The 11,674-nt window shown below is 39.2% G+C and overlaps 2 protein-coding genes across 3 annotated transcripts in view; both read right to left on the bottom strand.

Moving 5' to 3' along the window:
• Positions 1–1,313, bottom strand: part of myorg (myogenesis regulating glycosidase) — an 11,227-nt gene extending 9,914 nt beyond the window's left edge. Inside the window, exons 1-4 of one of the 2 annotated variants that reach the window (XM_015959404.3) lie at positions 926–1,313; positions 800–850; positions 591–713; positions 1–510 (exon numbers count right to left, since the gene is read on the bottom strand). The exon at positions 1–510 is cut by the window's left edge and continues 238 nt beyond it. The gene's annotated coding sequence lies outside the window, so the exon portion shown is untranslated. The other variant, XM_070549342.1, reaches the window with a different exon arrangement.
• A 2,207-nt stretch (positions 1,314–3,520) lies between these two features.
• zgc:109965 (Nicalin-1-like) lies at positions 3,521–9,262 on the bottom strand. The gene is made up of 16 exons (XM_015959405.3): positions 9,101–9,262; positions 8,764–8,929; positions 8,073–8,263; positions 7,812–7,956; positions 6,047–6,144; positions 5,874–5,951; positions 5,655–5,758; positions 5,497–5,585; positions 5,265–5,404; positions 4,995–5,173; positions 4,843–4,930; positions 4,730–4,768; positions 4,262–4,434; positions 4,124–4,177; positions 3,963–4,041; positions 3,521–3,742 (listed from the first exon to the last, which is right to left on the bottom strand). Exons 2-16 carry the CDS (start codon positions 8,897–8,899, stop codon positions 3,686–3,688), a joined length of 1,650 nt encoding a protein of 549 aa, XP_015814891.3. The 5' UTR covers positions 8,900–8,929; positions 9,101–9,262; the 3' UTR covers positions 3,521–3,685.
• Between the last annotated feature and the right edge of the window lie 2,412 nt (positions 9,263–11,674).

Below are 11,674 nucleotides of genomic sequence, written 5' to 3'. Positions count from 1 at the left end.
TGTATGTTAACAGGCAAATAAACAAGAAATAAAACGTTTTTATAAACTTTTTACATAAGTAATACTTTATTCAAATGAATGATACATTAAACCTGTGTTGTATTATAAGTTATTATTACTGCACCAGTACTGAAATATGTCACATTAGGAACATTTTTCACATTAATAAAGGGTTATAAGCATGTCAGAAAGCACATCAATTCCATGCTTTTATTCTCTGGTTTAGCATCACAGCAGTCTCTTTCCTGCAGAAATCTCCCTGCTGTCTGTAAAGAGACAACAGTGGTGAAGAAACAGTGTTCCTAATATCCACTCTTATAATTTTGTCCTAGTCTGTTCATTAGCAGAAACTGTGTGACATTGAAAGAACGTGTCCACAGGTGCAGGATTCCTGCAGCTACCAGATCCCCGGTGCTTTCCTAACGGAGGCTTTCCGACACAAACTCTGGATGTATGATGTAGTGCCCAGCCTGATAAGGCCTCACCACATGGAAGCAGCTGTAGCAATCACTGCAGACAAACAGGAGCATAATCACACCCCGTGGCACTAAAATGCAAAACAACGACATGCACCATTCACCAGCATTCACCTAAAATCCAGAGCGCCGTTAGAGCAACACCCCCGGGACTGGTGTGTCCGCTTGAAGCAGTGAGAAGCTGCAAGAGGGTTGTTTGTTTGGGGTCTTGCTTGAAGCCGAGCTCCTTTTTGTACCCTGTTTAAAGTTTTTTTCACATCAGTGTTTAAGATGTATTATTTTATTCAGAGAATTTAAAAGAAGGTCAAAGGTTGTTTACATACCTGATATGTGGAGCTGAGAGTGGAGTGGCCTTCTTCTGATGATCAACTGTGCTGCAAAGAAACCACAAAACAATCAGTGTGTTTGGAGTTATCTCCCAGTTAAAGCCTGAACTTGTTAATGATTACTTTTGAGGGTTTTTCAGAGTAGTGGGAAGCTGAACGGCAGTGAGGGGAGGAGGATCCATCAGCTGTACCTTCTGCACCCTATCAGACGCGTTGATGGGAGGCATGTTCTGTGACGTGCCTGCGTTTGTTGCGTTGAAAGAGTTGTCAGGACGTGTTGCAACAGGACTGTGAAACGAGAAATGCCTCATAGGAGGGAAGGGGGGCCGATCCGTGTCCACAGGGGGCAAAGAGTATGGCTGTGCACGTGCTGTCCCGTGGAGGGACAGAAGATTGTGGGGAAACAGGAAGTCCTGGGAAAGCAATTATAAATCTGTGTTAAACTTCCTGCCAGCAGTTCTTCTATGAGCTAGCAGTTTTTGTCCACTGTGCAAAAGTTTTAAGAAAGTGTAAAAAAAAAAAAAAAGCTGTAAACAAAGATTTTTTTTTTTTCCAAAATTTTTCATTAAAGGGAGACTAGGCAGTTTTGGCTTGTTTTAGCACCCCCATTTCCTCCTTGCAGTGCATTAATTTGTGTCTACAGGAGGGATTCATCACTAAATGAAACAAATCAGCTGTGTTCATTATCTAAAACATGCAGGAAACGTGCTGGAAGCAGACTGCTGAACCAGATATGTCAGCTCCTTCTTTTTCTAAGCCCAACAGACCGGACCAGCACTCTGAAGTTGCAAATGTGGTATTCTGGCCACAGAGGGCGGTAGGGGTCTGAGTGACTTTTCATTAATCCTGTAAAGGGTCATTTTAGCACATACTGGCTCAAGAAAATTATTTTAAAATAAGAAATAGTTGCATATATCTTTTTAATAAGCAAAAAGCAGTTAATTAACAACAGGGAAATCTAAATCAGATCAATATTTGGAGTGACCACTCTCTGCCTTCATAACAGCACTGGTTCTTCTGGCTACACTTGCACACAGTGAATGGACAGGAACTGGGCTGGTAGGTTGTTCCAGCTCGGAGAACTAACCACATATCCTCTGTGGAGGTAGGCTTCCTTACATCCTTCTGTCTCTTCATGTAATCCAGACACACTCCATCAGGGCTCTGTGGGGGAGGACCATCACTTGCAGGACTTATTGTTCTTTACACTGAAGATTGTTCCTAATTACTTTGGCTGAATGTTTGGGGTCACTCACTTTGCCTTTTGTAAAATGGTAAAAAAAATAAACACACATCACTTATATTTTTTAAAAGCATTCTTTGTTTACAGCCTTTTTCCACTCCTGCCTAAAACTTTTGTACTGTACTGCAAACCTAAACGTCATTGTTTTGTCTTCTCTCCAGTTATGGTAAATTTTAACTCTGCTGCTGATCTCCATCTCTATTTCAGGGGCCAAAACACAAAATAAAAGCATGTCTGGGATTTTTCCTACAAATTTTCAATTTTTTGGCAATAATCAGTTGAATCATTTAATCGTTTAAATTAATGCAACAAAATACATATATGTTTGCACTACATAATGTCTCTTTTGTGTTACTGTTTTGTTGTTGTTGATTTTTGAATAACTAGCTAGACATGGAAGCATAGATTATTATTAACTAGAATGCATTTTAAAAATGCACAAGTTACGCACTATAATTGCTCATATTGGCTGAATGGTGATAACTCAGTCCAGCGAGCCTCACAATGACAGAGTTGGGCATCTCACCGGCCGTGGCTGAGGGTTGTTCCTACGATGAGCTGAAGTCGGTCGAAGTTCTGTGCGTTGCACCCTTCCTGGAGAGCAGAACTGCTCTTTGTACCTCGTGCAGTAGAGCTGAGCGGTCATCTCCTCTGACTGTTACCACTAGTCTGTCTGAAAGTTGTGCAGCATCCTTCTCCTCACCTGTTAGCTCCGCCCCTTTCCTATATCTACTTACCCCTATCCTCCCGTTAGGGGGGATTATTTAATAAATGTGTGCATATTGTTGTGGGGTTGCACGTGTGGTCTATTCTGTGGCTGTAAAACAATTTTTTTTCATATGCATCTTTCTTTTGCATCAGCAGTGAGAAATCCTGCACAGAACTGCCACAAGATAAATCAAACTCTTTGTTTAAGCTGTTGCTAATGTGATGAATCCAGTCTGTTGGGACAAGTTCAGAGCATCCCTGCTGAAGCAGAACAACTCTTAGTGACACCTGAGCACTCACTAATCTCCCGAAGCTTCAACCCCCCTGCAGAGACTCACATACCTGGGGTCACTGTCCTTGACCTGCATAGCTCTGGAGGTCCTTATTAACATGACAACCCTGATTTCAAACACTGACGTGCAGCTGGAGGCTGTTTAGCTGTCTTGTAGTTCAAATTATCTAATCAGATTTCATATATATATATATATACTAGATATTCTAGATTTTATCACCAACTGTCACCACATTCACTGTCAGCATGCCTCAGACATTATTAATTCATCAAGCACTGCAGGGGGCCATTGTGTCTCTGGCACTCTTGCCGAGTTATCTGTGACAGGAACTGGCTGTACATCCTCTGCACTGGTTAGACCTGGATTAAAGGCCTCACAAGAACCAGTCAAATCCATAGAGGCAGAGCAGAGAGGACGCTGCATCATCTGACTCTGCTGTAAGTCACTGGTGTACAAAATCAGACACCAGTAATATTCTTTCAGTTTTAGTGGCTAATTGTTTTATTCCTTTCTAAGACATGTACAAAAATGTTTAAAAATCATCCAACATTTCAGAATAAATTCACACAATTGCTATGAGGAAGGGAACTGTTGCACAGCAAGTCCAAAAAAGTGCCGGGCAGACTTCAAAGTTGCCGTTTATTTCTGCTTTGTTTTTACTGCTGCCTTCAGCTGTGTGTACAGATATCCAAAGTTCTGTAAAATACACAAAAAGACAACAAACATGACATTTAGGAACATTTGGAAACTTTGAAAACAACAGAATGTATGAATCAGATCTTTCAAGATGTAGTGAAGCACAAAGAAACAGCCCGAAAGGAAACATTTGAATATGGTTACATCCCACCTCTGTGTATGAGGAGTAGTGATAGTTTCTATGCCATTAATATACAGTCATTAATATACAGTAACAGACCTGGATTCCATAGTAAACAACCCCCAGATACGCAGCGATGCATCCACCCAGAAAGAGGTCAAATGCTGCTGGTTTTACCCTGGGAAAAAGAAAATTCCCACATCTAGACGTGTTTCAGAATATATTATTACATTTATGACATGGACAAAAGCCGTGTTTACCTGTACATCACTACTGGTTGGTTCATTTGATCGTAAAGGGTGATGTCAGGGTCCCTGCATATAAGAAATGAATCAATAGTATTTAATTTTTGCCTTTTGTGCCACTAGAAGCTTGAAGACGTGAAGCGCATGTGTCACCTTTTGTCCTGTCTGAAGGTGTGTCTGTGGACCTGCTGCAGGTACCGTCTGAACTCGTGCTCCATTGAGTTGACCAGCAGCATGTGACCAGGTTCCTTATCCAGCAGCTGAGTGGCCCGAGGGACTGATGTCAAAAAGGACATGAGACTGGACATTCGACTGTCCTGAAAGTCCTGCAAAGAGAATAATAATGTGGGTATGAAAACATCAAAGGCAGACACTAAAATAGAAACATGCACATTGTGGAGCCTGTCTTGAAGTTTTTTTTTTCTGCAATAATTACAAATGAGTGATTTTTATAAATGAACACATTTCAAAATGCCGAATTTGCACGTAACTTAAATAAGTCTAATTGAGAAGTGAATTTTTTTGGCTTGAACAATGAAAACTATGCTGCTGACGACTAAAGTAAAGTCCGTGAGTCAACACCAGAGGGCAGCGCATCAACCACATGAACCAGGAACTTACCAAATGACCTTTAAAAACCTGCACATCCTTTGGTGAACCCTGAAAACAAAGTAAACAAATGATGTTAAACTCTTTAGTTTATAGATTCATCTTTTTTTTTTCCACTCACTCACCTTATCAGAAAGATTATACATGTATCGTGCCAGTGCTTCAGCTATGATGATGCCATTACGTTTAAGTTTCCTAAAATCCACTTGGGACCTGTCAGGGGAGATTTACATTAATAGATTATATCTTCCTTTTAGTCACACCAGTTTGATCTTACATCGTGTCCAATATAGATCCACGGAGTTCAGATTTGGGATCCTCCAAATGAGACAAAGTAAATCCCAGAATCCTCCGTAGGCTGTAGCGCTCGTGCTCCCAGGCTACAGTGGACTCTACCAGATTGATCTTCTTGTGAACCAATCCCACCTTCACCCAGGGAAATCTGGAGTAAACCACCTGGAGGACCAACACACAATGAAAGCAGACATCATTAATTCTGACAGGACAAATATATGCTTTCTCATATAGTGACAGTGAAACCAGCTACCTCCTCCAGCTGCTGAATGAAATAGTGCACAGCAGTGCCCGGCTTTGGCGGGCGAGACACATGCATGTACAGCTCATCGCCCTTGGCCAGTGTGTCCAAACACAAAACAAATGCAACATTGTCATGAAGCAGGCTAGACTCTGCGGGATAAATATTTGGCTTTAATAAAACAGAATAATGTAACATCAGATTAGCATATATCCATCACATACTACATAGGACGGAAACTAACCGGCATGATCAAGATTCTCTTCAATCCACCTCTTTGTGCCGAGGAAGTTGTACTTTCCTCCTCCAGTCAAGGAAAACATCAAATTAAATCTAAAACATCAAAAGAAATATGAAATTTTCTTGTTATAAAAAAATAAAAAGTAAAAAAATAAAACTCACTGAGGTCTGGTGCTAGAGCTGCTATACAGCTTCTGGAAGAGACGAGCCAACTCCAGCAGGATGGTGACCCCACTGCCGTTAGAGTCAGCCCCAAACGATAACCACTGATTTACACACAAAAAAAACCACGTGTGATGACAGTGTTGGGCTGAATTTTAAAAAGGATCCATGCATTAAAGCATTAAATCTCTAAATTGAGTGTTTAATCATTTGACTCACCGGGGCCAGCCCATATGAGTCATAGTGAGCGGTGATGACGATGGTGGGAGCATCTTCTTCTGCTCCAGGCAACACTCCCTGATTAGCATGATGAACAAATAATCAATACCAACATAAAAAATTACTATTTATGAAGTTTCTGTACTTCTCTGGAAGATCTGATTTGTGCGTACCTCTAATGTGACTATAGAAGTGTCAGTGATGGGTCTAATGGGAGCATTGTTGCTCACTAAGATCTGAAAAGCTGTAGCGGTGACCATGCTTCGAAGAACTGCCAACGATAAAAAATATCCAGAGTTCAGCTAAATTCTTTTTCAGTTCCTTTGTTTTTGTCTATAGCAATTTTGGGTTCTTTTTGTTGCTCTGTTATACACTTTAGACACATCTCTTAACATCCATAAAAATAAAAACAATACAGATATTATAATGCAAGGAAAAAATGTGCAGATGAGATTAGGAAACCCCTAAGGCATATTATGGATTACATCAGAAAAAACGAACATAGCAGTCATCTCTAACAATTACATCAAGATTAAGATTTTCTTTTACAAAAAAATTAAAATTGAAAATACATACACACACACACACACACACACACACACACACACACACACACACACACACACACACACATATGCAGTACAAAAATAGGTTTAGTTTAATAGAGGTTTAAAAATAGTTTTTTTTTTTTTTTACAGATTTGGACTAAAGTGTCATTTTTATGTATATTCCTAAATTTGCCTTCTTGGTATCTTACAGAAAATTTAAATGATGGAAGGTGGAGAAAAGAAAAACAACTTAGCAGACATTTCATATAAGAAACTGAAGAGGTGCCAGTGTGGAGCCCTGTGGTACTCCACATGTTATAATATAACTTGATTTTTTTTATAATGACTATGTATTGCTGTCAGTTTGTTTTATTATTTTTGAAGCCATTTCATGACACAATTAAACGTTTTGGCTTGCTTTTAGCACCCCCTAGTTCCTTAGTAGAACCAAATTTGAAACTTATCTCCTCGCTGTGCGTTCGTCTTTTTAACACCTTATTCTAAATGCTGAAATGTCTCCTCAGCCCTCATTAGTGTCTACAAGTGTTATTCATCACTAAATCAAACATCCCAGCTGTGTTCATGATCTAAAACATGCAGGAAACCTGCAGGAAGCAGACTGCAGCAACTGGCATGTCAAAAAGTCCTGCAGGAGGCAGCCCACCAGTCTGAAGTTGCAAGTGTGATATTCTGGCCACAGGGGGGCGGTGGAGGTCTGAGTGACATTTCATTAAACCTGTAAAGGGTCATTTTAACACATGCTGTCACAAGAAAATAATTTTAAAATATGAAAAAAGTTGTATAGTTTTCCTTTAATTGCACTGTCTGCAAAACCATAATTCTTAGCAGCATATTTGTGTCAAAAATGTCTCTGTTCAATTAAAGTGTGTTTTCTAAAGACAATTACCCAAAATACACCGCTATAAACATCAGGGTCTGTCAGGAACACAGCACCTCCTTGTGGTGGTTGAAAGATAAAACAACTTAACCTAACAGTAACAACAGCTGCATCATAATTTATCTCAAGTGGCGATAATAACACAAATATTAGCTCTAACACTGTTATAGTGGAAACAGAAATAACAAGACAGACATAATCTCAACTTGTTCTTTTTTATGTACATTCTGAAAAAAATCTGGTAATGTTTTTTAATGATGCAAATAATGCTTTTTGCAGCTATTTAAAGTGTTTTTAATGTATTTCCAATAGTGGTGTTGTAGAGAACGTTGCTTTAATACAGCCAGATAAACATTATGAGTCATAACCTGTTGAGAGAATGGAAAAGTCTGTAGGATGCTAAAAGTATTGTGAATTGGCACATGCACACTTAAAATGAGTAAAAATGCTATAAGAATTCATGCAAAGGCCATGCCTGGAAAAGTGTCTTACCTCTGACAAATATGGATGATGTCCGGGAGGCTGCAGCCTGCTTTACCTCTTCATACATGCAGAGCAGATGCTCACTTTCTGGTACTACGTACAAAGGAATCATTGTTTCCTTCTGCAAGGCTTCGCTCTCACTTGCCATAAAGGACTAAAAGATAAAACGCAGTGTTTTGGTTTTATTCCAAATGTTAAACTTTTTGTAACAAGCTGTTACTCACATAATCAAAGCCCTGGGATATCATCAATAATTGGAAACAGCATTACCTGTATTGTGTCATGAGGAATGCTGGAAATATTTTGGGGCAGCAGGATTAAAAAAGCAGCAGCGTTCTGTCTCTGGGCCTCCAAGTATTTTTCTGTGGTGAAGTCCTGGACCTTCATGATGACACAGCGGCGAGTCAGAAAAGGTTCCTCTGCTGAGCGCGCCTCAGCCACCACTATAGCCCCACGACAACCTCAACAAGATAAGTTCAATGGAAATATTTAGCCTTACATGAAAAATCTCCCATTTCTGATTTGACTACATTGTCATAATCATTACTTTGTTTTTAGGCAGAAAAACAACCTTTTTGCAAACTGGTTGGTTTTCGAATCAGGTTTTTCTTTTTTCTTTTTTCCAGTTGCAGCTCAGCCAATAAGCAGTCATTTATTTCTCTTAAATGTTATTCCTGGTAAGAAATGCATCTTTAATTCTAAGACGCACAAATCTTTAGGATCAACAAGCAGAAACAGAAGGTGGCATGCACGTGTTAGCAAGAGCTTTTTGTTTTGAATATTAAGATTAAATGATCTTGAAAAAACAAGATAAAAAACTTTTTAAGCTGAATTTGCATAACTGTTGTGCACAATCTCTGAATCACAAACAGCTACGGTAATCGTCATCAGGATCTGAATAAGCCTATTCATGGTCACATGATGCCAGGTACATGTTCATAATGTAATCTAATAATCTTACCATGTTTCTGCTGTGCCAGGTTGTACTGTTGCATCCTGCAGGCTGTGAACTCATAGGAGGACACGGCAGGAAGAGCAGAGCTGTGCAGACGTTGCACACAGAGCAGCAGAACCAGAGCAGCACAGCTCAGCAACATCCCGTCTTCTCACAAAGGTCTGACCTCAACCTGTGAGGGGAAGCCAATGTCAACCTTTATGTTATTTGTATGAAAAACTCAAATATGACTAGTTATTTTTAAGGGCTCAGAAGAAAAGAGCAGATACTCATCGTTAAAAAAACTAACAATTACATGTTTACAGAAAATGCAACTAAGTATGGATCTGGACGTGATGCTCACCTGTATCGCTTCAGTTTTGTTTCATGAGCTTTGCTTGACAGACTCCTTTAAACTGTGTTACGTCTTGCAACACGCTGCTGTTAACTACTTGGACTCAGGGCATCTAGATAAGCCACCATTCACCATCTGCTCCCAAAGGATCAACGCTGGGCTAATCGTAAGTGCCCCACCCCCCCACCCCTCTCACACTCACTAGTCCTCTATTTGTAATTTATCTATACATACATCATTTACCTGTAAAACATTCTGGGGAAAAAAAAAGAAAAAGACCAAAGTTCAGATATCTAATATTTATTTCTGATATGTTGCACTATACACAGAACTGTAACACTGTTAAAATCTAAATGAAGCCAGTTCACGACGGTCATGGTGTGTCTAAGTGTCTGCCTGTGTAAGAAAAATAACCCACCATATAAATGGTTTCTGTTACAAGTTACTAAAACTCATGAGTTTAGTGACACATCAGCTGTTGAGTATTGCACTCAGTAAGGGGACACGTAGGTGTGACTAGTGAACTAATCCAGTGTGACGATGCTGATGGAAGAAAAATGCAGCAACAAAATCAGTTTTTTTCTGTTCACAGCTTCAAGTCCAACCCTCATATCTGCTGGGCGCTGCACTTACGACATTTAGATATTCAAACTGTGCTGATGATGTAAATTACCTACATAATTCTGGACGTAGCACCCTACTTGAAAAAAGAAATGTAAATATCTGTGTGTGTGTGTACTTTGACGAAAATTTTCCGAAAACATTTGTAGCATCTTCAATGACTTGTCAACAAAATAAATTAACTTTAATTTTCTATTAAACTATGATTCCTTTGTGTACTGGTCTGTGATGCTTCTGCTACATGTGATCTCCCTTCAACAAGGATACTTTATTCAGCAGAGATGCACAAATTTGGTCTATGAATATTTCTCGATCATCTCAAATAAAAGTTATGAACAGAAGAAAGAAAGCTCCATTATAACTAGTGGGAATTAGCACATAATAATGGTGCATTCAGGGAATTAAAAAAACGTTTTTGTTGCTGCATTCACAAAAAAGAAGCCGTCTTAGATTAGTTTATCATCAGTTTAGTCGATCATGCTGACTGTTGACCGATTCTGATCAACAAACCACTTTCTGGTCCATCTCTAATGAAACTAAAATGTAATATTTAGTATTGTAGTTATAAACAGTTCTTCAGATCATTTGGGCATCGGAATTTTGCCTAACAATAAAATTATTCAAGTAATAATTTTGACAAATCAATACATATTTACATTGTTTGGCAGCAAACTTTTTTCTGTTAGCTTAAAAGAGCCTATGAGATTATACTAAAAGGGAATGGTGCAAATTTAAAAGTCCTTATTAGCGTTTGAACAGAATTCAACACCCAATTTTAACAATTGCCTATACTTATGTGAAGCAGCGCTGAGTTATTGGCCTGGAAACTGGTCCTACTTTCCACACCAGCAAACCTATTGTGCATGTGCTTACCTTTGTCTCTACAGTCTGAACGTTGGTTTTAATGTGCTGATTTGTCAGCTGTCTAGAAGTCTGGGTGATTTCTCACCAAGAACTTAACACTATTTTGTCTCCCAAGTGATAAATTACATGAAATGTTGAGAACAGCAACTATTGGAACGAGACATGAAAATAAGAAAAAAGGCATGCTCCCTCTAGTGGCTGGCAGCAGTACAGGTATTAAGTCCCACCACTCTGTGTAACCAAACGGAACAATGTACTCACTAAAAAAACACATCTCAGATAATTTTTTCTTCAAGTGATGACTTCTGTCAATTCACATAGTTCCTAAAGCTGCTGTGCTCAAATAAAAAATAATCAGCGTGATTGTGTGTGGATCTGTAGGTGAGACAGTTTTTGACTACATAGTAGCGCTTTTCACAACAAGTAAAACAAGTGGTCCATTTTTTTTCTATACATTGATGAAATTTACTTGGTTTTCTTTGTCTTATTTTGGGCACCCCATTCAATATGGAAGCGGATTGTGCTGCAGGATGTGCAGTCAACGGGACACTTGTTCACCGAAGGACTCAAATGGACAAGTAGGACGACAAAAGGCAAGACTGAAGTGAAAAGGCTGAACCGTTTCCAGCCTCTAAGTTAAAAACCTTCACATCTGAGGAGAGAAGCCAACATAAGACGGGTTCAAACATGAAATTAGTAAACAGTGCACATTCAATAATTCTAAACACGGGCTTCCTATTAAAAATCGACTGATACATGAATGACAAGAAGCACTGAAAGTACACAGCTGTCTGGTGCTACATGTACACTTTTTGTTCTTAAAATGAATCATGCTTAGGGTTGAGCATCGTTGGAATTTGAATGATTCTGGTTTCGATTCCAACTCCTCGTTTCGATTTCGGTTCCCACTGATTCTCAGTTCAGATTATTTAAAGAGGCAGGGTCCAAAAACTTTACATGTTTTAAATGAGCCAGCTTTCCACAGTTCTTACGTGATCAAATAGTCTGAACTTCTACATGAATTTTAATTCTATGAGCAATAAGATCACCTTAAATATTTACCCGTAATGGCTTCAGCAGTGAGACTTGCCTCACTTC

The sequence above is a fragment of the Nothobranchius furzeri genome, chromosome 3 (genome assembly GCF_043380555.1).
Source record: "Nothobranchius furzeri strain GRZ-AD chromosome 3, NfurGRZ-RIMD1, whole genome shotgun sequence".
Lineage (NCBI taxonomy): Eukaryota > Metazoa > Chordata > Actinopteri > Cyprinodontiformes > Nothobranchiidae > Nothobranchius > Nothobranchius furzeri.
Note: the sequence above shows the minus strand (reverse complement) of the source record. Positions and strands in the feature narration are given on the sequence as shown.

What these genes read in the sequence shown, in the direction of transcription:
- zgc:109965 (XM_015959405.3), bottom strand. Translation starts at nt 8,899, where the DNA reads ATGTTGCTGAGCTGTGCTGCTCTGGTTCTGCTGCTCTGTGTGCAACGT. An exon ending in CTTCTATAGTCACATTAGAG is followed by an intron (nt 5,952 to 6,046) that starts GTACGCACAAAT and finishes CATGCTAATCAG; the next exon opens with GGAGTGTTGCCTGGAGCAGA. An exon ending in GGATCTATATTGGACACGAT is followed by an intron (nt 4,931 to 4,994) that starts GTAAGATCAAAC and finishes CTCCCCTGACAG; the next exon opens with GTCCCAAGTGGATTTTAGGA.